General features: G+C 57.7%; 2 protein-coding genes across 8 annotated transcripts in view; both read right to left on the reverse strand.

The window, feature by feature from the left end:
* Positions 1-6962, reverse strand: part of ETNK2 (ethanolamine kinase 2) — a 34427-nt gene extending 27465 nt beyond the window's left edge. For 4 of the 7 annotated variants that reach the window (XR_013959492.1, XR_013959493.1, XR_013959494.1 and 1 more), the window contains exons 1-3: positions 6385-6796; positions 4604-4863; positions 1482-1604 (exon numbers count right to left, since the gene is read on the reverse strand). Coding sequence is in view for 3 of the 7 variants with exons in the window: in XM_080649225.1 (XP_080505351.1) it covers positions 1482-1604; positions 4604-4863; positions 6385-6639 (638 nt within the window). In the remaining 4 variants the exon portion in view is untranslated. Of the gene's footprint in view, positions 1-1481; positions 1605-4603; positions 4864-6384 lie in introns of all 7 variants that reach the window. The other 3 variants (XM_080649225.1, XM_080649224.1, XM_080649226.1) reach the window with 3 other exon arrangements.
* Positions 6963-8825: 1863 nt separating this feature from the next.
* Positions 8826-18645, reverse strand: REN (renin). Its single transcript, XM_080649227.1, has 9 exons — positions 18517-18645; positions 15605-15755; positions 14961-15084; positions 14240-14358; positions 13111-13307; positions 10748-10867; positions 10183-10327; positions 9850-9948; positions 8826-9214 (listed from the first exon to the last, which is right to left on the reverse strand). The coding sequence occupies exons 1-9, from the start codon at positions 18609-18611 to the stop codon at positions 9053-9055; spliced, it is 1212 nt and encodes a 403-aa protein (XP_080505353.1). The 5' UTR covers positions 18612-18645; the 3' UTR covers positions 8826-9052.
* Between the last annotated feature and the right edge of the window lie 6946 nt (positions 18646-25591).

A 25591-nucleotide genomic window follows, 5' to 3' on the forward strand; every position in this document is an offset into this window, starting at 1 on the left:
CCCAACAAGGTCACCCCTCCCCCAAAGGATACACAGTGACCGCAGATTCAAAGGAAGCTGCAGTACCAAGGGTTATGCCTGAGCATCAGGCCTGAACTCTAGTCCTTGAGTTGCCACTGATAGCAATGACCTTGGGCAAGTCCTATCCCCACCCAGAGTCTCAGTTTCTTAATCTGTCAAATGGATGTGGGGGGCTGGGGGATCTCCGGTCCTGTCGGCTGAGATGCCAGGGATCCTACTCTCAGTGTGCTGTTCTGGTCCTAGGAGGCAAGGCGGTTCTAGTCCCAGAGATAACACTTAACACAGAAGGTCTGAGCACGGGCCATGCTGGACAAAGAGTCCCAAAGCAGTGTTTGATAATCCTTAAGTGGGAGGATCCAGATAAAGCATCCTGTGTGGGACAGAGATACGCGATCGGGAGAGATTCCATTAATGTCTTATCATCTTCAAGGAGGGGAGGAGGTACCCTGCGCTCAGACCTGGGTACCCCATCTCATGAACATCTGGAAAAAAGGGTGTCCAAGACTTTTTTGGGAAGGGGCAGGGTGACACCACTCTTTCTTCCTTGCCCCCATTGTTGACTCAACACTCAAGGGTAAGTGGGTGTGTCAGGTATCTGGAGGCTAGAAGGACTCTCAGATGGCTGATCTGGGAGTCCTGTCTTATCTGGGGAAAGGTGATGTTATGATGATGAAAAGAGCAGAGAGGAAACAGCAAGCTGTCCATCGGAATAAGGTGGAAAGCGAGGTTGCCAGGCAGGGGTGGGGGTAGGGCAGGAGGCGATGAGAGGCATCCAGACAAGCAGCAGGAATCCTGATATCCCAAGACCTTCTCAGCCCATGAGCTGACTTCTGACTGGCTGGAGGAGCTGACTTCTGACTGGCTGGAGGAGCTGACTTCTGACTGGCTGTAACACCTCACTCTCTCCCAGAGGGCTGGCTTCCCTCCTCGGCTAGAAGGCAGCTCAAGTAGCCCTCACACTGGGCAAAGCTGAGCTCTGAGCCTCAGTGCCCTTTAAGTAAAATGGGAAACACTATCTCTGACCCTAGGCCCTGCCACAACCAGCAGACTCCAGAAGAAATAAGCAGCCCTGGCCGGTGTTGCTCAGCGCTTACAGGACCATCTTGTGCATTGAAGGGTCTCAGGTTCGATCCTTGGTCAGGCTGCGTGCAGGAAGCAGCCTATAGATGTTTCTCTCTCCCCCACCCCCTCCTCTCTCTTTAGAATCAATGAAAGAAACAACATAGCCTCGGGTGAGGATCAAAAAAAGAAGAAAGAAGCACAAGCATGGGTCTAAAACTGTGGATTCAAGGTCCTCAGATTTCTCAATTGGCCCAACTCTCCTTGGCAACAGAGGATCAGCCACCGGGACTGAAATCACTAAACCTCCTGCAGGGTGGGGTGGAGCAAAAGAATGGGAGCAGGATCACATTAAGGTGGAGGAGACAGTGGCAGCCCTGACCCCTCCCAGATCTGTGTACCTGGGGTTGATCTCGTTCCTCACAAGGGTGAAATAGGTGTGCATCTTGTGCCAAAGGGTGGGCTTGGGCAGGCTGCCGTTGGTGTGGATGGTGTGAATCTTTGCCATTTCCAAGGCGATCAGCCTACAGCAAAAAAACAGGAAGGATAGAGTATCAGCCCCTCCTGACCGGAAAGAGGCCCTCCACTGTCCAGGAGGGGGCTGGCCAGAGGGCAGAGTCTGGGGCTATTCCATATCTTTCCAGAGCTCTCTCAACACCTCAGCAGAGGCATGAAAATGAGATTGGCCTTTGGCCTAGCAGGTCCTTTTCCAGAACTAGAGCTGGCCTGGCAGAAGGGCAAAGCAGTGGGCTGTTGGCTACTGGTCAGTGACCCTGCCCCACCCCAAGGTCATGTACCCACAGCAACCCCTGAGGACAGAGGGGTCACTGGGGATGGGGGCCGTGTCCCTCCTCCCCCCTTGGACTCTGACCCTCAGGGGGAAGGGAACACAGGGCACCAAGGGACCAGGGGTGGTAATGCCAGGCAGGGAGAAAGGCCCGCCTCTTATCAGCCTGGCCAAGGTGGGGAGGGAAGCAGGCGGGCCCAGGGCAGCCCCTTCCTCTGTGGCAGGGAGTTGATGCTGGCGGCTGGGTGCCAAGGACGCAAAACAAACCAGTGTTCTATTTTCAAGTTCTCCTGTGGACATTATCCAAGGTCCCAGGAGAGAAGGAGGGGCGGTGGGGAGAGGAGAAAGCAGCTCAGGGGAAGGCTGCTGCCAGAGGGCGTAGGTGGGTGGAGGGCTGACCATCAGAGAGAGAGGGCCTTGATAAGGACCCAGCGTCTAAGGCCTGGGTCCCAGCTGGGCTCCCCCAGGCCTGGGCATCTCCCCCTCTGGAGCCCCACCCCCACCGGCTGCCAAGCCTCCAACATTCAAGCTTCCTTTACCTCTGCCTGTTGCTCCAATAATAATCTAGGAGAGACAACAAAGGCATTGGCTGTTTGAAACCTTGTTGCCAAGCTGTCCAGGGACACCCCCTCCCCTTGCCAGGTCCTGGGAAGGGGCAGGCCATTTCCCAACAGGATAACAAGCCACTCTGGGGGCTCCTCTGGAAGCCCCCAAGGCTCCCACCTCCTAAAGGGTGGAGGGGGCAGGGGTGTGGCAGCAGCTGAGTGGGTAAGAGATGAAGGCTGGGCTTTCAGAGGCCGGAGGCCCTGGAAGAGGAGGGAGCCCAGTGCATGGCATGGGCGAGGAGAGAAACAGACCTGAGACCCAGGCCTTCCCTCCCCGAAGGAGGATTCCGAACAGAACGCGAGCAGAGTGTTTCCTTGAATACCAATAGGGATGCTGTCTGGAATAGCAATGAAAGTTAACCTCAACACGCAGCATCTTTAGGCCGCAAAAGCCTCAACAGGCCCAGGTTGGGAGGTGGGATTCAGGGCCAGGCGGTGAAGTGGCTCCCAAAGCTCTCCCCCTTCCCACCCCGCCTTCCCTCAAAGACCCAGCTTTATCCCAGGAAGATAATGGTCTATCCTGGAAAAGCATCGAGGAAGGGCTACCTCCTACACTTCACCCAATTTCTGGCTTCCCCCCGAATGTAAAGTTATTATTGAACCGAAATCCATCTTCATCTTCCTGACAATGGTAATTATTTTCATGAGAGGATGAGTGACAGTATCAGATGCACAGGGGTGGTGAGGCTGGGAGTGGCAAGGACCTGCCAATATTGGAGCTTATTTGCACAAGAGCTGAGAAGAGTTGGTGGGGGAGCAGGCCAGGGCTCCTCACCCTCTGCCCTGCTCAGACCTCCCTCTGCAGCTTGGGTGCATGTGCAGCTGCTCAGCAGGGAGCCTGAGATGTCCCTTAAGTGGGTTGGTATATCCCCCAAACCCAGACACAAACACAGCTACAAATTACAACTCAAGGGGATCTGCTGGGGCCTCAGCAGCCCCAGAAGCAGTGTTCAGGAGCACTGGGGTGGAGGGTGAGGCTCTTAGATTCCCTCCTTCTAAGTCCCTAGAAGGCCTGACAGGGGTTCCCTCCAAATAGGGCCAGGGACACTAACTTGGGGTTAATTGCAGCAGGTGAGGGAGCAAAGAAGCTGTTTAGTCTACTCCCCATGGGGGGCTTTGCTGTTGCCCCTTGGAATTTAGAAGGTTCCTTCCCTGTGGGTGGGACAGGACAGAGCCCAAGGGTCCTGGGCAGACCCCTGTGCCACTGTCCCCAGTGTCACCTGGGAACTCACTCTGGTCTGAGTGCCCTGCACATGGCTGTAGCATTGGCGGGAGGACGGTGGATCCTGCCCAACCTCCCTGCCCAGCACAGAGAAGAGTGCACCAGGCCCCACAGCCACAGGGCTTGAAGGTCCTATAGATCTAGGCCAGGGGTGGGCAAACTTTTTGACTCGAGGGCCACAATGGGTTCTTAAACTGGACCGGAGGGCCGGAACAAAAGCATGGATGGAGTGTTTGTGTGAACTAATATAAATTCAAAGTAAAGGAGCGGAGGGGAGAGCAAGAGAACTGGATAGAACAGCCGGATCCGGCCCCAGGGCTGTAGTTTGCCCACGGCTGGTCTAGGCATTTAACAGGACTGGCTTCCTGGGGACTATGGGTTCTGTGAGCCTCTGGAAGCTCAGCAGCTCCCCGAACCTGGATTCGCACCTTGTCAGACATCTGAAAGGAGCTCACACTGGGGGAGGGATGGTATCTCTCTGGGCTACTAACCCCTGCTCCCCCCAATACTGAGCTCATGGCAGGAGGGGAGGGGCTAAACTCCCTGATGGGCTGGGGATTTGGCTCAGATTTCATTTCCAAGGCTGAGATGCGTCCCTGGACCAGGAAGAGGATTCCTGCCGCATTTAGGGAACCAGGCGCTGGGTTTGGTCCCATGTTCACCCAAGTTCTCAAGCGCCTCCCTTGAGAACTCCTAGCAGACCCCACCGCAAACCTACACAAAGCTATCGTCCCTCTTTGCACAGCAATGCACATAAACACACCCATTTTTCATGCAATTTCAGGGAATTCACAAATCTTATGACTCATTCATGGATTCCACTCTACACCATGGAAGCTGGCCAAGGATTCCAAAGCCCAAGGCCTGAGAAAGCGTGGAGATGAACAGGACCCTGGGCACCCTCCTCACCTGAAGAGTCGGGGCTCCCGGATGTGCTCAGGCCCCAGGGCCACGCCCCGCATGTACTCATAGCACAGCCCATTCTGGAAGGTGCAGTAGAGTTTGGGGGCACAGCCATGTGCTCGCAGCAGCTGGAAGTTCCTGACCTCGTTCTCCCGGTCCACCAGCAACTCCGTCCGCTCCCCGTACACCCGGACCAACACACAGTCCCGCATGTCCTCCTCCACATAGCAGGCCACCAGCTTGTTGGTGATGCCGTCGGTGAAGCGCTAGCATGGGGAGAGGGCAGCACAGGGTGCGTGGGGCAGGATATCTACTCTTGCCCCATGGCTGCCCACCTCCAGCCCAACCACACAGAACCCCGTCCTTCACACTCACTTAACATAGAGCTCAACACTCCCAACGCTTGGGATGGAGTTCAAAAAAAGTGGCAGCTCTGGCTCAGCCCAGGCACCCTGCGTCTACCTCCAGGGATGGGATTTGTGTGGGGAGTCTGCACACCACTTGAGGGTTAGAAGCCCCCTTCTCTCCTTCCTCCTCCATCCTGACCCTAAGGGAAGCCCCCATTGACCAGAATGTGACAGAGGAGAGACTGGGAACTCACTCTGGTCTGAGTGCCCAGGACGAGTACATCCCCACCTGACCAACTCTCACTGCCTGTAGGCAGCGGGCCTTTTGCTGTCCCTCCTGCCCACCCAGGGTCTTGAGGTTGGCACCCACCCCAGGGCTTTGGCGGTCAGAGCTCCTTAGGGCCTCTGCGTTCCATACCAGAGGAGACCATCGACCCTGAGCTGGGAGACCAGGTTCCCCAAGGGGGTGACAAGGAGGAAGGAACCATGGAATTTATAGGGCACAGTGTCAGTGCTGGAAGGGGCCTTGCAGAGGACCTCTGAACCAATTCTAGGTGGGGAAACTGAGGCCCTAAGAGGGAGGGACTGGCAGATAGCATGCTAAGCCAGTAGTGGAAGTAACTCGGGCCTGCTTGATGCTTTGGCACTCATACTCCAAAGGAGATCTTTTATTTTGAAAATGCTACCTACCCACCCTTCTCCTAAGAGGAGTCTGTGAGCTTCCACACTTGGTCCAGAACCTCCCAGAGGAGGAGCCACTCCAGCACAAGCTGCAGGTGCCTCCCGCCTCCCCAGGGCCATTCCCCCACAAGCAGCTCCCAGAAGGGATAGGAGGGTGGGCAGGCGACACATTTTTTTCAGAGGACACAGGTCAGCTGGGGTGTCAGTCAGAGACTCCCTGCGCATGTGTCCATTTGGGTGTGGGAGGCGCTGTGTGTGTGTGTGTGTGTGTGTGTGTGTGTGTCTCGGAGTGGGGTGGGTGGCTGAGCCAGAGCCAGAGCCAGGGGAGATGGGGAGGACTCCCACACAGCGCAGTGGCCAGCTGAATTCCAGACCGGCAGGGGCTGCTCAGAGCCTGGAGGCTTTGCTACCACCACATGGTGCAGAGGGGCAGTAACGTGTGTGAGTGTGGGGGTTCCGGAAAAGTTCCTGCCCGCAGGCTTCAGAGCCCGCTGGGTACGCGCCCGGGGCAGCGGTGGGCAGCAGTGCGCCGCGACAGGGGGTGGGGCCCGCGCGCTGCACGCTGACAGTGGACAGGTGGACCTCCGGGGTGCACGCCCGCGAGCCCGAGTGGAGGAGGGTGTGGAGGGTGCGAGAGGCGGACGGATAAGGAAACACACATGCAATCCCCCGCCTCAACCCTCCTGCTCAGCGCCGCGCCCCTTGGGACCTACGCCCATAGGGATGCCCGGATCGACGCCCGCACTCCCGCTCGGGTACCTTGGTCCGAACTTGCTCGGGTTTCCAATGCGGTCGCAGCTCCTGGATGAGGCGCAGGGCACCGGGCAGGATGTCGTCCGGGTGCACAGAGATCCCAAAGCAGGGAACGGCAGCCCGCGGGGGGCCCGGAGGCTCCCAGCAGCGCGCGCCGGCCGCCGCTCTCTCCTCCATGCCCCATGGGCACTGCGGGCCGGGCGCCGGCCTCCGCAGGTAAAAGGGCGAGCGCGGCACGGGAGCCGAAGGGGGCGCAGCCATTCCCGGGGCCGCCCCCTCGGAGCCGCCGCGCGCACGCTAGCCCGGCGGAGGGGGGCCGGCTGGGGGGCGGCGTAGGCGGGGAGGGGCCGGGGTCAGGCCATGCCTCGGGAGCCCCTTCCCGCCGCGTACGCCTCCTCGCAGCCCGCCGCCCCAAGCCGACCCGGGGACGCCGGGGCCGGCCGCGACTGTGACATCACGGGCGCGGGCCGCGGGGCGGGGGCCGCGGGAACGCCCCCTCCGCCCCCTCCTCCCCCGCGCGGCCCAGGACCGGGAAGCGCTACCAGCAGCTCTCGGCCGCTACGGCCGCCGCTACCTGGAGCTCTGGGCGGGTGGACGCCCCCGGGGAGGACCCGGCGTGGGGGCGGGGCCGGGACATTGACGCAAGGATGGGGGCGGGGCGGTGGCCGTGGCCTTGACTGGAGGGCGGGGCGCTTGGAGGGCCTGCGGCTCGGGCCCATCTCCCCCGCACCCTGGGGCACCCCCACCTCCACTCAGGGCTTGCTCCCTTGCTTTCGAGGCAGTAAGGTGGCTTCCTACCTCGGCTGGAGCCGCCTCTCTCTCTGGGGCAGGACCGGGGGAGGGGGGCTCTTCCTGGGCCCCCACTCCATTCTGTGTGGGGGAATCCGGCTGCGATCCAGAAGACTGGGAGGCCCACCTCTGCCCAGCTCTCTGCCTCCAGGCCCTGGACTCCTGGGAAAAGGCTCTGCAGCCCCTGCCGCATTTCAATGGCGGTTCCTTGCAGGGAAGCCCCCAGGCAAATATCTCCCTACACACACACACACACACACACACACACACACACACACACACACGGAGAAGGGACATTGGGGATGCATGTTGGGGGTTGGGTATCTCTCTAGTTACCAGCCTGGTGGGAGAGCTCTTACTGTCCCACCCAGAAAACTCCTAAAGAGAAGGGGCCCTTTTCTATTTCCCCAAATTGTCTCTCTGTCCTGTCCGGGAACCTGCCACCCACAAGTCCCCATCTCTACTGCTGTGCAGAACCCAGCTCTGCCCAGAGGACCTTCTGTGACGATGGGAATGTTCTAGTCTTGTCCAGTTCAGCGGCCACTAGCCCCACGTGACTATCCTGCTCTTGAAATATGACTAGTGTGGCAGTTAATTTTAATGTAAATAGCCATATGTGGTTATCATATTGGACAGTGTAGGAGATGATGGGGCTGCATACTTAAGGTCAGGGTGCCCCAGCATGTGGAGCTGGAGAGGGCACTGCTGTTGACCCGTCCTTTTTGCAGTAAGGAAATAAAGCAAGGCAGGCAAACTCAGAGAATCATGCTCTTGGTTCTGCAGGACACTGCCCAGGCAGGGATGCTGCCCTGGAGGAGACTGGGGTCCCCCACAATCCTGAGAGGCTGTGTTCTAAGGTGTGAGGTTTTCCGGGACCTGGTCAGGTTACTCAGTCAGTGCCTCCCCCTTTTTGGTCAAAAGAGGGGTGAGCAGCTACCAGGAAGAGGGACAGCATCTGTGGCTTTAGGTGGATACCGGCCCTCATTCCCTGAGCTGGACATCCCTGCAGACGGCCCAGGGGTAGGAGTAGGAAGAGCTCGGCCTGTCCCAAGTTCAGGAGGTGGAGAGAGCGTGTATGTCTGTGCTCAGGGTATGTGTGTGGGGGTGGAGGGGGGTCTCCCTGTCAAGTTCGCCTGCATGTGGGAAGGTGGAAAGCCCCTAAGACCCAAGTCTCATGGGCTGGGTTCCAGTCTTGATTTTTCACACTTCACTGAGTGATCTCAGCCAAATGCCTTTCATTCTCTGAGCCTCAGTTTCCCCACATGTAAAAAGGGAGTATTGATCAGATCTCTGGTGTTCCACCTTTTCAGGTGATGGTGCCTTGGACTGCACTGTAAATGGCTCCATTGGGACGGGGCGGGATGGGGTCGCTGCGGTCCTCGGTGCTGGAGAGGTAGGCCTGGCTAGCTCATCAGGGCAGAGCCTGAGCTGGGGGCTGGCTTCCGTGGCTAGGAGCATTTTGCTGATCCACAGCCTACGGTCACAGCATTAGCCTTGGTCCTGGAGGGGCCGGAGGGGGGAAGGGGCTGGCGTTCTGCAAACTTCCCACCCAAGGTTGTGTAAACAAGTCCATCTGAGCCCTGCAGACGTCAGGTGAGTGTGTTTGTTATTCTGTGCCACATTCCTGTCTGGACATGATCACGCGGTTGCCCGTCCCTCCATTTCCAGCCCTAGTGGACCCAGGTGCAATAGGGCTGTGAACATGAAGTCTTTATTCTGTTTGTCCTCAAAGCAGGGAAGAGCCGGGGCTGGGGCAGGGCAAGCTTCCAGGAGGAGCTCCATGTCCTGTACCCTCCCATGAGGACACAGGCGTGGTCAGAGGCGGTCCAGAGAAGGCTCCAGCTCTGGCTAGGGCTGCTGGCAGCCACAGGGCCCGCAGAGGGCCTCAGTGGGCCAGAGCAAAGCCAATTCGATTGTTACGCCGATCAAATTCCGTGTAGAACTTGCGGATGAAGCTGGCGCCCAGGACCCAGACAGGCCCAGTGGGCGGTGGGATATCCAGACCGTGGAGGGCCAGGGTGCACAGGTCATCATTACTGTAGGGGTCCTGGCAGGAAGCACCGGGGTTTCCTCACTGCCCAGCATGTGACCATTCTGCCCTCATCTTGCCTGACGCCAGAGGCCTTCCTCAGCCACGTCCCTCCTCTTCTCCCCCTCCATACTGCGCCTCCATTGCACCCTGGCCCTTTCCACTCCTTATGGACCGCACCCCTCCTGCACGCAGGCACCGTGCTAGACACTGGGCACACGATGCAGCAGGCACAGCACTGCCCCCACCAGCTGACGGGCAGAGCTGCTGATCCCGGCAAGTTATCTAATGTCTCCAAGTCTATTGAGTGAAAAGGGGGATTCGAATGTAGAAGCCTCACATTACGGGGAGCATTTGATGAGAAAAGGGAGAGAAGGAGCCGAGCACAGTGGTCCCTAAACTCGGCTGCACATTGGAATCACCTGGGGAGTTGTGAAAACACAGACGCCCAGGCTCTGCCCCCAGAGGCTCTCATTCAATAGGTGGGGGATGTGTCTTGCTCCTGGGACTTTTAGAAGCTCCCGGAGACTCTAACAGCCAGGGTTGAGAACTGCTAGGCTCGTAGGTAAACAGTCACAATGACTTGTCCCTTTCTGAGGGCTCCTGCCCGCCCTCCCTGCCTGCCTGCCGCCGAGAGGCAGCCTGCAACTCACCTGTAACACGTAGTCTGCGCTGGTGAGTGTGTAGGCTCTGCCTCCGAGGTGGAAAGAGATGTCAGGGAGGGTGGGCACCTGGTAACAGCTCACGACATACTGGGGAGAGAGTAAAGGGAGGCCCTTTGAGTGTGGAGGCCTCAACCAGACACAGCCCCGTGCTTGTGGCCTGTCCCCCGCTCGGGCGGGGACCCAGCCACAAGTGAAGTGTGAGAGGTGAGGAGGTGAAGGCCTGCAATGACCTCATTTGGGAACTAATGCTGCCTGGGGTGATTTGGGGGTCTGAACCAGGTAGCACCTCCCACCTCTGGCACCGCCTCTCCAGCGACTTACCTCATCTGAGCTCAGCTCCTTGGCCCCCAGGGTCTCCATGAGCAGTCTCAGGGAGCTGGTGGGACCCGAGATGTAGGAGGCGCCGGTATCCACCACCGCCATGCAGCCCTCCTCACAGAGCAAGGTGGACGACCTCACAGACACCCTGGGGGAGGCCATAGTCAGACAGACAGACAGATAGACAGACAGACAGGCTCATGGGGCACCAGCAGGCTGCAAGGCTTTCGTGGGCGCGGGCAGGTGATGGGAGGCCATGCTGGCCCAGCGATGCAGTGAAGGATGACTGAGGCAGGAGCTGGAGGAGGAAAGGTGCTGCCCCCTCTGGGCATCTGCTTAGTGACCCCCACCTCCTCTCAGTAGCCCCCTCCCTTCTGCCCCTCACATTTCATCGGTCCCCATTCCTGGACACAGCAGGCAGAGAGCAAAGGTCGGCTGTGCCTTAAGAAGTAGCTGCATTGGAGAGAGGGCAGGACGGCAGCCGCGCCCCTTCCCTGCCCCACCCTTAGCAGCAGCAGCAGCAGCAGCAGCATTTTGCGGGGAGAGGGCAGGGTTGAGTATATCTGACCCTTTCATTTTGATCTGCCAGGAGCCGGTCTTGCTGATGCTCACGTAGTGGAAATTCCCTTGGTAATACTGGGGGTCACTGCCTCCCAGCACAATCTCTCCCCCCAGCAAGTGGGAATTCCTAAAGGAAAGATCAGAAGTTCTTGGAGATCAGTGACCCCAGCGACAAGGGAAGTAGGCCTGGGATGGGGGTGTGGGGGGCACTGCGGCCCAGGAGGGCAGGGGGGCCAGGCTGGGAAACGGCAGCACATGCCACTTCTCCACCTTCCTTGCCCCTACCCCAGCCCAACCTTGGAGGTTCCCGGATGATGGTCCAGCTGCACCAATAAAGCATCCTCATCGTGGTCCCAGAAAAGAACCGGCACCAGAACAGACAAGAATGCAAACAAGACACAACTGGCCCCACCCTCACTTGGGTTTGGGTTGCTGTGGGCTGAAGAGGTGCACAGGAGGGGCCTGGGGGAGCTGTAGGGTCAGGTGGGCAGGGGCAGGAGGAGAGCAGGAAGTGGGGAGAGTACATCGGTGTCCAGCAGAGCCTGGGCCTATGAGGTGAGTTTTGGGCAGGTGGAAGGTCAGGGTCAGGTGGTGGTGGGGGCGGGGGAGGGGTTCCCTCTCCTTACTTGGAATTTCTGCAGAGAAAGAGACACAGCAGAAGGAAGCCTTTGTTTCAGGAGCACCTACCTCCCTAGCCAGGTGCCGGTCAGGCTGGGTCCTTTGCACTTTTCTTGCCCCTCAGGCAAGGGTGTCACCAAGAGGTGAAGCTACTTGCCTAAAGGCATCCAAGCACCGGAGTGGGGCGACTGGGGGACTGGAGTCAGGGCTGCTGGGGCCCAGTCTGGAGCTGATCCCTTCCCCTTCCTCTCCTCCGCACTGCACGGTGCCTCCCACAGAGCCTGCCTTAGGGCTGGTTTCCAGTGTGTGTGTGTGTGTGTGTGTGTGTGTGTGTGTGTGTGTGTGTGTGTGGCGGGGGGAGAGCGAGAGAGAGAGAGAGAGAGAGAGAGAGAGAGAGAGAGAAATGGGGCTTCCAGCATTCCTAACAGGAGGCATGTGTACATGCTCATGTGTACCAGGCGTGTAGCTATTCATTGCATTTTTACAAATCTAGTATGCACGGGTGTGGGCTGGCACACGTTCCCTCTGCCTCTCTCCCGACACTTGAAGATTCTCCGATGTTCCCTCCGGGTGCTGGGTCCCCCTATGCCCTCTTCTATCATCCCTTCCCCACATTTTCAATCTCTTGCTGTCCACGGCCTTCCCCTGACCTGCAGGCTTGCTCAGATACCCTCTAGCATTTAAAAACACCCACCCTTCTTTTCTCTGCTCTCTTCACCTCTGCCTGCACCCCCACCTGACAGTCCTTCCCTGTTGGATTTCACAGGGCCGACACCTGCCCTTCGCTTCCTCACACCCACATTCACCTGTTAACTCCTTGCCATCTGGCCTCGCTCCACCTCCAAACCAGCTCTTCCCGACTCCTCTGGCTGCAGAGCCAACCGGTGGCCTCTTCTCCGTGTTCCCCTTGCCCCAAACCGGACACTCCTCTTCGTTTTACCTGAGGTTTCTCTGGAGTCTGACCCTCCCCTCCGTGCTCACTGCCATGGGCCCGGTGTTCTTGCCTTAGGATCCTGTCTCTAACTCATACCATTTCTCTAAACCCAACAGCTTGGAGCTGATCACGAACTTGCTCAACAGCTGACAGTGGCCCTCCCAAGTCCCACAGACCTCGGCCCAGAGTTGAAAGCCCCTCCAGTTTCAGCCCCGGGCCACCTGCTGTTTCCAACAAGCTGTTTGGTGTCCTCCTGCCAGACTGTCGGCTCTGTGAGGGCAGGACTCTGTCTTGTACATTGTGTTCCTGGCTGCAGCCTCGGCACCTCACACAGTGCTTGGCGCAGAAGTGCCCAGTATTTTTTGGATTATTGAATATGCAAATGAGTGAATGAATGAATGAATGATGTCCACTCTCTCTGTGTGGGAGGAACATGGCCCTTACAGGGAAGGCCCCAGGCCACAGCAATGCTTACCTCCCATCACCCCACGTTCTCTTGTCCCAGGGCAGTGCTAACGGAACTCTGCGATGATGGGAATGCTCTAGGTTTGTACTATCCAATACGGTGGTTAGTAGCCACTGTGGCTGCTGCGCACTTGTGATGTGGCTAGTTCGACTGAGGAACTGAGTGCCTAATTTAATTTAATTTATTTTATGTAAATTTGAGAGGCGGCTACCCTGCTGAGTAGTGCAGCTGTAGATATGGATTGAATAATTGGATACCACCTGATCCTGAACATCAAAATCCTGGGCCACCTCTCCTCTTACCCTCCAGCCCCCCTGCCCACTCCCCCCGCCCCCGCCCAGGCCAGGCCCACCTGCTGTAGTAGACGGAGAAGACGTCCTCCTTCAGCACCCTCTGCGAGAGGATGTGGTCGAAGACGGGGGTGACCCCAGCCACGGCCTGTGCAGGGAAGCCCATGCCCAGGACCCCGTCAAACTTGGCCAGCATGAAGGGGATGAGGGGCAGCTCCGTGACCTCTCCGAACGTCTGTGTCACCGTGATTCCGCCCACCTGTGGGAGGAAGGACCAGAGGAGACCACGCCCACTGCCCACCCCGCCAGGGTCTAGTCTGGCTTCCACACTGGGGGCCTCGGGGCTGCACAGGTTCCAGGGTGAGACCTTTCGACACCCCCCCACCTCCCCCAACTACAATGTCCTCTCTTCTAATGCATCGGCTATCAGAACTACAGAGAACTGGGGTTGCCCAGTGACGGGGAGGAGCAGAGGCTGAGAAGGTGGTACTGCCCAGCAGTAATAGGAAAGCTGCCAGGAGCCCCCACACCCCCTCCCCAGTGCCCAGCTTTCCCTTTGGCAGGACTGGTCGCAGTGCCCACCCCCGTCGTGGGCTGAGAGTTTCTTCAGCACAGCCAGGCCTGCCTTCCGGCTCCTTCCCCCTGACTTCACAGACAAGGGCGGGGGGAGGCACACACGGTTTCTCAGGTTCCACAAGTAGCCCTTCCCCGACTCTGACCGAGCAGGGGCTGGACAAGCCCTGGAATGGGGAACGGGTGAGACACAGGCCAAATGGAAAAGCAAACCAGGCCCTGACCCTAATCCTAAACTCTAACCTTAATCATGACCCTGCCTGGCCCCCAAACTAACCCTGCCCACAGCGTCCACTGTACTGCTGCCCCTGACTCTGCCCCGGACCTCGGTCTAGGGTCTGGGGAGGGGCTCATTCAGAGTGAGGCCCCCTCGGGCAGGTTTCTCGACTGCAGGCTGTGGGACTCAGACAAGCCCTGCGTGTGAGTCAGATGCACAGCCTCTACGAATCGCCCAGCGCTGGGGGGCAGCCGGGGTTCGCTCTGTCCAGCAGCAGAGCCTGTTCTCAGATTCCAGGGGGAGCTGGGTGGCATCTCTCCCAAGTACGGGCCCTAGAGTGGCAGGAAGGTCTGGGGACAAGAAGGGCAGGAGGTCGGATGACCCGGGAGGGTCCCACTTACAGTCACCATGTCCTGGCTCAGGAAGCCGTTGACTTTCCCGGACCCGTAGTGGATGGTGAATTCTGTCCCATTCTCCATGTAGGTGGAGGATTCCAGGGAGTCATAGAGGCTGTGAATCTCTGGAAGAGGGACATAGGCTCAGGTCTGTCCCCGAGAGGGAGGTCCCGGCAGCGGGCTGGGAGGCAGGTGCACATGGACATGGCCTGTGTGCTTGAGGACTTAGGTGCAGGGATGGGGTGGTCCTGAGGTCGGCCAGAGGTTTGGAAAAATGTGTTTCATCAACCAAGGACTGTGTTCATTGGGCCCCTGTTATGTGCCCATGCCTCTGAGAATTTTGTCTCAGATGAAGCATGATAAAGTGAGTCCTAACCCTGGGGAGAGGAGAAGATTCTGGTTACAGTCAGCACTCCACAAGAAGTTGGCTAAGGAGAGGGATGGAAGAGCCCCAAAGCCTGCGGGTCTGAGCATTCAGTCTGCTCTCAGTCTCCGGAAGGGCGAGAAGCCCGGAGTGGGTGGGGTGGGGTGGGGTGGGGTGGGCGTGTCTCCCAAAGCTTGCTGTTTTACCGTAATGGCCCCATCAGGAAATTGGGGACATTTTCCTCTCCTTTCAGGGGCAGTGGGAGCAGAGGAAGAAAAGAAACAGTGCAGATGAGAGCAGGAGGGATTTAGCTGGGCATGAGGCAGGACTGCCCAGGCATGCCGGCAGGGGGCTGGGGCTCACCACAGGCTGTGTAGAGGGGGCTGCACTTGGTGGAGGGCACCCAGAGGTTGGCCGATCCTGTGTCAAAGATGACTTTGAAGGTCTGGGGAGGGGTGCCAATGCCAATCTCGCCATAGTACTGGGTCTGTGGGGATGAAAGAAAGGGGTAGCTGGAGGGACTTGGGGAGCCTTGGACCTTGGGGTCTCCCTTGGTTCCTCCCCTTGGCACTTGCGGTGAGAGCAGGCAGATCACACAGCCTCTGTGGGCTTCCATTTTTCAGCAGGGCATGGATGGGAGGCTTAGCACTGTCATATGACTTCCCAGGAAGTGAGACAAGAGGCAAAATTAAAATACTGAAGTCGGATGGTCCCCCACCGCTGGAGGAACCACAGGAAGCAGAGGTTTGTGCTGAGCCTGATCACAGATACCTACATCTAAGGTCACACACTCCTGCCCCCAGTGACTCTGGGCTTGAGCCCTGAATTCCGAGTTCCAAACCTACCCTGCCTCTGGGCTCTCCCCTGCCCGCCGTGCCTCAGGCTTCCCAGCTGTGAAATGGGAATTTGGTGGGATGCTTAGTGCTCGCTCCTCAGCAACTCAGTGAAAGACAGCCCAGAAAGAACAAGGAAAGCCTCAGGCCCGGGAGGCCCTGGCGGGCACTCACATCCAGGTAGTTGGTGAGGACCACGGGGGCGGTGCTGTTGGTGAAGGGCGGTCTCCCGGAGAACTGGCTCCCTGCCGCCCGGAGCCTGGCCACGTCCACGCCGCGCTCCTTCAGGCTTTCCCGGACGGAGGGCATTTTCTTCAGGAAGATCCTGGCCCAGAGCGAAGAAAGAAAAAGAGGAGAGCTCTGTGTCCCCCCACAATAACGGTAGAGTCCCTGGCGCACCTAGGACCCTCACCCCGAGCCTTGGCCCAGGCAACTAAGAATCACTCTTGTGCCCTTGGGCCTCTGGAGGAGAATTTACCAACCTCGGTAACTCCTGCACTCGTATTAAATGACCCTCAACTACCTTCCTCCTGCTGTCTAATTTTGATCCATTCGTTCATTCATTCATTCATTCATTCCATAATCACATGTTTAAACCTCCTCTGGAGGAGATTAGAGATCTATAATAATAAAAGCATAATGTGCTAATTAGACAGGACAGCCAAACGACCTTCCCGACGACCTTCTGGATGAAGCCGGGGCTGCGAGGGCTGAGCCCCTTGCATGAATTTCGTGCATCGGGCCTCTAGTATGAAGATAAAGGCCATTGCTGCCTTTAAGGAGCTCCGTCAGGGGAGACAGAGGAAACACAATGGCATCCCTTCAAACTAGAGGAAGGCTGGGAGTGCCCCTCCAGCAGGGCAGGAAGAGGCAGTGCCTCGTGCGGCCTGTAGGTGGCAGCAGACGCCCACAGCCCCCTGAGGGGCTCCGGTGCCTGGGGCAGGGCTCAGCCAGGCTGGAGGGTGGAGGAAACCCACTGAGTGGGGGGCCTGTGCATGCTGTCCTTGGAAAGTGTGCCTTCCTGAGCCTCATCCCAGCCCCTTGGCTTCTTGCCCTGAGGCCTTCCTTCCACCTGTGGGAGGCAGCATTCGAGACCTGAAGAACTCCCAGCAGAGCAAGCTGCCTCGCCCCATGTAACCCGCAGGACAACTCCACACTAGGGCTGTCCTCCTTTTATGATGAGGACACGAAGGCTCACAGGGATGAGGTGACTCAGAGTCCCGGGAGGTGGTGTGTCTGGTCCTATTTCCTATATAGGCCCCCCCCCTTCCCTCCTCCCCCCCACCCCCGCACTCTGACATGAAGGCTGTTTGCCAAAGCCTGGAGGCAGATGTCCCTGGCTGTTGGTGGGGAAGGTGGAGGGTCCCAGGATTGCAGCCCAGTTAACGGAGAAGCCCTCTTCTCAGCTGCCTGTCCTCCTGTACATGCAGTCTCCCCACATTGTCCGCACCCCATCATGCCCATGAATATGGATGACACTTTTATATTCCACGTGGAAGTCACGTTTCATATGCCTGTCAGTGACTTGTCATATATCACAGTTGACTGTTCAAAAAGTATTTGTGCAATTATGATCTTATTCGAGTCTCAGTCGTCCCACAAGGTGGTAATTTTATTATTCTCATTTTACAGATGGGGAAATGGAGGGGCAGAGAAGGCTTGACCCCAAAGAGGGTGCATTTTCCACTATTGACTCTGAACAGCCTCTGCGCTGGACCTTCACTTTCACCATTCTTCTTTCAGAAAGTCCCTTTCTCCACCCCCCGCTGCCTCCCCATTCTTTCGTTCTCCCAAGCCCAGCATTCACCCCCAGTGCCAGGATACTTGCCCATGAACTCCAGCTCCCACTGGCCTTGCCTCGTCCTTCTCTGGCTCCCCAGTGCTCACAGCCAGCACGACACAGCTGAGCGCTCACCGAGGTGCTGCTGGCTGGTGAGGGCACGGTGGCGGCGGCGACAGGCTTGACCCCCTACTCCCTGTGTAATTCTGAGCAGCTTACCTAACCTCTCTGGGCCTTGTCTGAGCCCCCAGGAACTCCTCTCTAAAAATCGACTTAACACTAATTCAAAAAAATACATGCACCCCTATGTTCATTGCTATTGTACAATAGCCAAGATTTAGAAGCAGCACAGTGTCCATCAGTGGGTGAGCAGATAAAATAGCTGTGGTACATGTACACCATGGAATACTAGTCGGCCGTAAAAAGGAAGAAAATGTTATCCTTTGCGACAGCATGGATGGACCTGGAGAACATGATGCTAAGTGAAATAAGCCAGTCAGAGGAAGACAAATACCATATGATTTCACTCATATGTGGAATTTAGTGAACAATCTGAATGACTAAGCAAAATAGAGACAGACTCATAGATAGAGATAGGCAGACAGCTTGAGGGGGAAGGGGCGGCGAGTTGAGCAAAAAAGAAAAAAAAAGAGAGAGAGAGAACTCATGGACATGGATAACAGTGTGGTGACTCCGGAATGGGGGGAGGTGGAAGACAGCATAGAGGGGATAAATGGTAATGGGGGGAAGAAAAAAAAAAGCAAGCTTTAGATAAAATTTTACCTCACACAGAAAAAAAAGGGAGGAGGACTGAATGGTAATACCTACCTCAGAGAGTCACTGCACAAATTGCATGACCTGCACACTGCTCAATGAATGTCAGTTGTGTATGCAAAGGGCCGCGGAGGCACCTTGAGAATGGAGTCCTGTGTTCAATGCCGGCCCCTAGCAGCGGCACAGTCCTCACAGCTGTGCTCCCAGCTCCTTCTCCACTCCTGGCCCCGTCCCCCTTCTCTTCTCTTTTTGAAGAGGATAAGGGAGGATGTTTTCACCTCTCTCTGCCTTTACCCTGGGGCGGAGGCTGCACCCAGGCACAAGCTGCCGGGACACCCCCAGTTTCTCATCCCCCAGCTTCCAGGCCACTGCGGCTGTGTGACAATGGACCAGTCCCCTGACCTCTCTGAATGGGACTGCACCTCCATGCCCAGCTGGTGGTGAGGACTGGATGGCATCACCTATCTGGAAGCCAGGAGTGTTAGGAAGGTGGGAGCCCCTCGCCCCTGCCACCCTCTCTGGCCCTGGTTACCGTCTGAAGGCGCCCGTGTCCACGGGGAGACTGGAGGTGCAGGAGCCCCAGAGCAGCAGCAGGAGAGCCCAGCGCGGCGTGCAGCATCGGCCCATGTTCCCTGCGCCCTGGCTCTCTCCAGGGACCACTGAAGCCGGTGGCTCCCAGGACCTCCTCCTTTTAAACTCTCCACACAGGATGGTGGCAGTCCTGCCCTGCCTGGATTGATTGCCCGGGGGCAGATGGCAGGGCAGCCAGAATAACCCCCCATGGGACTAAGCTAGGTGAGGAAAGGGTAGCCAGGTTTCTGACACAGAGCGGGGGGGGCCTAGAGGAAGTAGGGCTGTGGGAACCCAATGCTCCACCAGTGACGCCAGCAGCCGGGTCTCAGCCTGGCCCTGTGACCCGGAGGGGACAGAGGCTGATGGGAAACTGTGCTGCTCAGGAGCGAGGTCAGGGCTGGGACAGGCATGGACCCTGAGTTTCCACCCCCACCACGGCTCCACCCCCTGCCCTCGAAGCTTCATCGTCTCCATTAGCGTTGGCTTTGCCCCCGCCTGGCTTCTGCCAGACTGCACCTCAGTGTTCCCATCCGGAGCATGGGTGACTCCTCCGGCTGGTTCCCTGACAGAGCCAGACCCAGGGCCCCTCCCTGACCTTCCAGGCTGTCATCAGTGGCTGTTTACGGGAAGGTGCACCTGGCGTCGCCCCACGAAAGCAGGGGGTAGGGGGCAGGGACTGTGTCCATCCCCATCGGCGTCGTGTTGGTGGCAGCCTCAGGGGCTCTGGAGGCTTCTGCCTGAGAGTGAGGTGGGCAGCTGCTCGTCCAAGCGCTAATCCTCTTTCCGCGTGGCCCCAGCTCCCTGTGGGCGCTGTCGCTGGCCTTCCCTTAACCTTGTAGTTTACACGCAGCCTGGGACAGCTCACAAACCCGGCCCCTGAATCCCAGCATGGGTGCTGTTTATTCGGATACCCTCTCCCATCTTCTTCCTGCTGGTTCTTCAGGGCCCACTTCAGTTATCACCACTTCCTCCAGGAAGCAGGCCCTGATTTAGCCCAGAATTGACTGCTTTCTGATGTGGGCTCCCACAGCGGGGTAGGAGCCCTCTTATGAGAGCGTGGACTTCAAGCTGTCCCATATCAGTTTCCTCTGCATGTGAGCATCCTCCTTTTGTGCTAAATCCTTACCGACTGAACCAGCTTGTGGGCTGTGCTGGGCAGTGCGGAGAGCTCGGGCTCGTTGTCAGGGACCTGGGCTCGAGTTCTAACTCTACTGCAAACTTGCTGTGTGACATTGGACCCCTCCCTTCCCCTCTCTGGGCCTCAGTTCCTAAACCTGTACAAGGAAACAGATGCTCAGAGGCCCCCAAAGTGCCTGCCTGCTCAGACACTCTAGTGTCTCTTCTGTGCCTTAAGGTATCGAGTGCTCTCTGCACCAGCTGTGGGCAGCAAAGACTTAATCAGAGGAGCTCATTTTTGTTGCTTCTGTGTCTACTAATGATTTTTAGAGAGTGTGTAAGGGAAGGGGGGAGAGAGAGAGAAAAAGAAAGAGAGAGAGAGAGAGAAACATCGATGTGAGAGAGACACATTGATTAGTTGCCTCCCACACACACCCCAGCCAGGACCAGGGATTGAGCCTGCAACCAAGGTATGTGCCCTTGACTGAATTGAACTGGTGACCCTTCAGACTGAGGGCTGACGCTCTAACCACTTAGCAACCCGGCCGGGGCACGAGGACATTTTTTAAGCCCTATATCCAGAAGCCCAGCACAGTGCACAGGACCCTCACACGTATTTGAGATCAATGCACTGCACTCTTCTATGGCAAAGGCAGGGCCAGGGTGCCCGCCAGCAGGTCTAGGCCCCCTCTGGACCCAGGCACCCTCCCCTCTCCACCTCCCCGCCTCCTGCGAGTGTGTGCAGCGCAGCGCAGGCTGGCCCTGGAGCAGCAGGGACAAGTGTGACTAAGTGCAAAGCACCTCGCCCGGAGAGAGACACATAACAGTAGGAGGCTGCAGGCCAATTGTACCCAGGAGTTGCAGGGGCCAGAAGAGAGGCAAGGAAATCAATGAGGGTAACAGGCCTGGAAAGAACAGTCTCTCTTGCCCCTCGGCGTGACTCAGTGGTTGTTGAACCAGGAGGTCACGGTTCGATTCCCGGTCAGGGACTGGGTTGCACATGCCCGGGTTGTGGGCTCGATCCCCAGTGTGGGGCCTGCAGGAGGCAGCCAATCAATGATTCACTCTCATCACTGATGTTTCCATCTCTCTCTCCCTTTCTCTCTGAAATCAATAAAACATCATAAGAAAGAAAGAAAGAAAGAAAGAAAGAAAGAAAGAAAGAAAGAAAGAAAGAAAGAAAGAAAAGAACAGCCTCTCTTGTTTTTCTGACACTCCAGCTCAGAGGCTGGGCAAGGGGCAGCCTTTTGGGCTCCTCTTAGTCTACCTCTCCATTCCGCCCAGGGTCAGAAAGCCCTGACGGATTCCTAGGGCAGCAGAGCCAGGCAGGCCTCGTCTGCAGCCTGAGCCCGAGGCATGGCCAGGAGAACGGGCTGGTTCGCTCTGGTCTAAGGAAGCCATGCCTCCTAGTCAGCACTGCCCACCAGGAGGAGCGCCCTGTGCGGCGTGAGCTCCATGAGCTCGGCCGGGGCACTCAACTCTGGCAGTTGAGGGTCCTGTGTGTCCTGACCCGTTCCTCGGCCATTTCCAAAGCCAGGGTGGGGGGGACCCTGAGGAGGAGGGGGAGCCGCCATGAGAGTCTCTGCTCTCTGAACTTGGCCTTTCAATGCCCTGGGCTGCCAGCGGGAGGGTTGTGGGTGGGGACCCTTATCAGGTCATCTCCCAAGCCCCATCAGCCAGGGGTCCTGCTGTTCTCACAGAACCCCCCCAGAACCCACATCTGGGCCCCTGGCTGCGTCACCACGAGGTCAGGGGAAGCGGAGCGGGCGGGAGCAGAGGGAAGGGTTGCGTGGTACCTGCCCTTTCCCACGGGGTAGACCCGCGATGTCAGGAGGTGCATAAATCCAGCTGGAGCCTGGCCCTTGGTCTCGCTTCAGGTTCCATGGCCGGGCGTATAGAGTGGGGGCAGAGACTGGGGGAGGGGTGTCTGACAAGTGGTGCTCAGGGGGCTTCTCTAAGAATGGCCCCAAATCCCATTTTGCTCTACGATGACCCCAAGGAGATTCTGTGTTCAGATCAAGTCTGGGCGTGGCCAGCAGAGGTCACGGTGGAGGGAGAGAACGTTGCCTGACTTTTGCTGTGGAACGGACATGGGTGTGTGCCTGGCATCGGAACAGGCATGGGTTTGTGCCTGGCATTGTTCTGTTTCGTGAATACTTTCCAGGGTCCCTGCCCAGGGCAGGTGGGAGACAGGTAGAAATGGGACTTGCTGAGGCTTAGAGTTGGGGAGCGGAGCATCTCTGGGCCAGCCCTGCCTCTGTGCATGAAGAGCAAACAGGGAAGAGGAGGAAAGATAAAAAGGGACCTGTCTTCGTTCCACCCGCCCTCCTCCCCACACCACGCTCAGGCCCCAGCTGGCTCCTCAGAGGAATTGTCAATCAGATGGGGCCACTGAGCTCAGCAGAGATGAGCAGATGGGGCCTTGAGGGGAGAAGAAAGACCCAGAGGGGAGAGGAATAAGCAGCCAGGGCTGCCTGTGTGGGTGGACCCTCCGCAGGAGTAATTACCTGGAGAGCTCTGGGGAGGCACTGGGGCCAGGGGATCCTTGGAGCTGGGGAGGGAGAGAACCAAGTGTCCTTTTCTGGGGACCCTGGAGGAACAGGAATTCAGCCACAGGGTTGGGGTTGGGGTGATCCTAACCGGAGGCTTGCTCAAGGGGAAATTGAAGGCAGGTCACACAGGCCTTGGAGCGCAGGGGCCGGGGAGGAGAGGCCCGGCGAGGGCTTAGGGAGAGCCTGGTCCCAGGTGCTCCTGAAATGAGATGCACCCAGTGCAGTGGGGCCAGACGCCATATCCTGAGCAGGACAGCTAGACCCATCATAGACCGCTTTCCCCACAGGGCATGGGAGGTCTGTCTCGTTATTAAAAAGCTTAAACTGGAAGGTCCCTTTTCAGAGGAGGGCATGACAGCTGAGCAGCTCAGAGGATTGTGTGTGTGTGCGTGCATGCGTGTGTGCATGTGTGTCTCGGGATGGGGGTAATGCAGGGGCGGTGGTTCTGGTGGGTGGGTGAGAGGGGTTTGTGTGCTAAGAATGTCCCCAGCAGGATAGCTAGGATCGGGGAGGGCTGTTAGGGAAAGTGGTTGTATCTCCAGAATACATTTCCCAGGAAATGGACCTTCCCTCCCCTCTTTCCTATATATATTTTTAAAAATATAGGTTTTTATTGATTTTAGAGAGAGAGAGGAAGGGAGAGGGAGAGAGAGATAGAAACATCAATGATGAGAGAGAAACATCATTGATCAGCTGCCTCCTGCACATACCCCACTGGGGATCAAGCCTGCAACTGGGCATGTGCCCTGACCAGGAATCAAACCAGCGACCTCTTGGTGCATGGGTCAATGCTCAACCACTGAGCCACACCGGCCAGGCTCTATCATTTTTTATCAGAAAAATAAATGCTCTAGCTTTAGAAACCAATAGATCTGCCCGGCCAATAGGCAGCAAAACCCGAGGAGGCGAGGAAAGCGGGGGCTGGTATGTCCTGGCTCTTCCAACAATCAAAGCCCACTCCTGCCCCACCTGGGGACACTGCTTCCAGAGAGAGGAGGAGGGAGACAGGACCAACATGCAGATGCCTGGCCCCTGGCAGGGGGTGAGAGGAGGAGGCCTGCTCTGGGGTATTGGGGACTACGCCTGCGTTGTCATTAAAGAGTCCGGGGCCCTGGCTGTCTTGGCTCAGTGGATAGAGCGTCGGCCTGAGGACTGAAGGGTCCTGGCTTTGATTCCGGTCAAGGGCACAGGCCTGGGGTTGCGGGCTCGATCCCCAATGGGGGGCGTGCAGGAGGCAGCCGATCAATGATTCTCTCTCATCATTGATGTTTCTATCTCTCTCTCTCCCCCTCTCCCTTCCTCTCTGGAACCAATACAAATATATTTTAAAAAAAAGAAGAAGAAGAAGTCTGGGGAGGGAAGGGATGGAGTTCTCTGGCTGCCAGACCTGCTTCCCAGCCCAGCACACTCCGGGAGAGCGTGAGCTCTGCCCGCTGTGGGCTGGGGAAGGAGAGGAAGACTGTGGTGCGTGGAGTCAGAAAGTGAGTGTGACTCCCAGCGCTGTAACTCTCCAGCTGTGTGACCCGGGGCACGCCGCCGAATCTCTTGGAGCCTCAGTTTTCTCTTCTGCACAATGGGGATAACAGTGCCCGCGCAGGCAGTTGTTGAGAGGATGAAATGGAGTGGCCCTGTGCTGGGCACACCACCGGGAGCAAACACCGCTTGTTGTTTTATTAAGAGTGATGCTAGAAGCAGACATCTCCCTGCACCCCTTCCCGCCCCGCCCACCATGTTCCTTTGCACAGGGACAGGGGACCAGCCCCTACCCTTATAACAGACCTACCCAACGTGGTGGAGACCGGGAAAGAGGCCCTCCCACATCTCCTTCCCCCCGTGAGGGAAGCCAGGCCTTCCTGGTTTTTGCCCCTTGGGGACTGCCCAGAGACCTCAGGAAGCAGTGGGCTTGAGGCCCCCTACGCAGCCCACTTTCCAGGTTTTGAGGCTCTGGTGCCCTAGCCCTTTGAGCCTACCCAGAAAGTCCCTGGTGCCAGCAATGTTTATAGCCCCTCCCAGCCTCCAGCCTGCCCTGCACCCCTTCCAATCGGGGCCGCAGGTTCAGAGCCAAGCTGGGCGCCTCATGAAATCCAAGATCTCTTCCCAAGACATGGGGCCGAGAGCTGCAAAGCCCCGAGTCCACAGGCAGCGGCCCGGGAGGAGGGAGGAGGAGCAGCGGCAGGCAGACCCGCTCTCCTCCGCCACCTGCTGAGTCAGTAGAATGGACATCGGGGGCACTTGGGTTGCAGTGGGAGCTAAGGCCCCAAATGTAGTTAGAAGGGCCCACCTCACACACAGGGTCACCCAGACACACGTCTGTGAACATGCACACATATTTACCCTCTCACATACTCCCAGTGTGCTTCTTACACCAGAGAACATGCTTCCCTCTCCTGGCCCCAAAGCAACACCCAACCCCCCCCCCGCCCCTTCTATCTGCCTAAACCCAGGCTCTGAGGAAGGGTTCGAGGGCTCACAGGGCCTGCTGTAAAATGAGGCTGTCTCAGAGTAGATTTCAGAGATGATCAGCCTCTTCCCACCACACAGTCTTCATTGGGGAAAGATTGGTCCAGGGAGCAGGAGAATAATGCCCTCAACAAATGGGGGCGGGGGGGGGCGGGTTTCTGATTCCTCTCCCTGAGGTAGAGACACCCTGGGCTGTTTGAGGGGATGTCATGCCCTCCCAAATAAAAACAGCACCCCTGTCACGCCATGCTGTGGCATGAGCTCATAGAAATTCCAACTCCCCAGCTGTGGGGGCCCCCAAAATGTCCCCACAGGCAGACTGACCTTTCCTGATGTCCACCCTGGCTGAGATGGAGACTGCCACCTCAGAGAGGCCTGACAGGGCAGTGGGGGAGCCGGCTCTGGGGTCAGGAGCGTGATTAGGCGGCTCTCTCATTGGCTGAGTGAGTTATTTATCGTCCGGATATCTTATCTTTCTCACCTGTGAAAATGGGGAAGCCATGCGAAGCTCCCTGGGTGGCTACGAGGATGCGGGGTGAGTGATGTGTGTAAAGTACTTGACCCATCCAGGGCTCCATGGGGGGGGGGGGGGGGTGGGTGGGTGGATGGCTCGGCTCCCTGTTGGCACCCCTTGTACACAGTGGGGTTCAGTGCCTTGGGGCTGCGCACCCAGCACAGGCCTAACTGTGGGGCTGGGCTGAGAGTTAAGCCTCAGTGGACAGGGCAGTGGTTGGCATCATCGTCCAGATCAAGCTGTCCAACTTCCTGAAAGCTCCCCAGGAAAGGAGAAGGCACTTAAGCCGCCTGCTTCTCCCTGGCCTAGACCAGGGCTCCTCGGCGTGTGGGCTGAGGCCCGTGCCCCGCTGCAAAACGTTTGTTACCCACTCACAGTGAGAGAAGTCTAAG

Source organism: Plecotus auritus (genome assembly GCF_963455305.1).
Source record: "Plecotus auritus genome assembly, chromosome: 12".
NCBI lineage: Eukaryota > Metazoa > Chordata > Mammalia > Chiroptera > Vespertilionidae > Plecotus > Plecotus auritus.

What these genes read in the sequence shown, in the direction of transcription:
- REN (XM_080649227.1), bottom strand. Translation starts at nt 18,611, where the DNA reads ATGGGCCGATGCTGCACGCCGCGCTGGGCTCTCCTGCTGCTGCTCTGG. An exon ending in GACACGGGCGCCTTCAGACG is followed by an intron (nt 15,756 to 18,516) that starts GTAACCAGGGCC and finishes GCTCTGGGCCAG; the next exon opens with GATCTTCCTGAAGAAAATGC. An exon ending in GCGCAGACTACGTGTTACAG is followed by an intron (nt 9,215 to 9,849) that starts GTGAGTTGCAGG and finishes GCTTCCTGCCAG; the next exon opens with GACCCCTACAGTAATGATGA.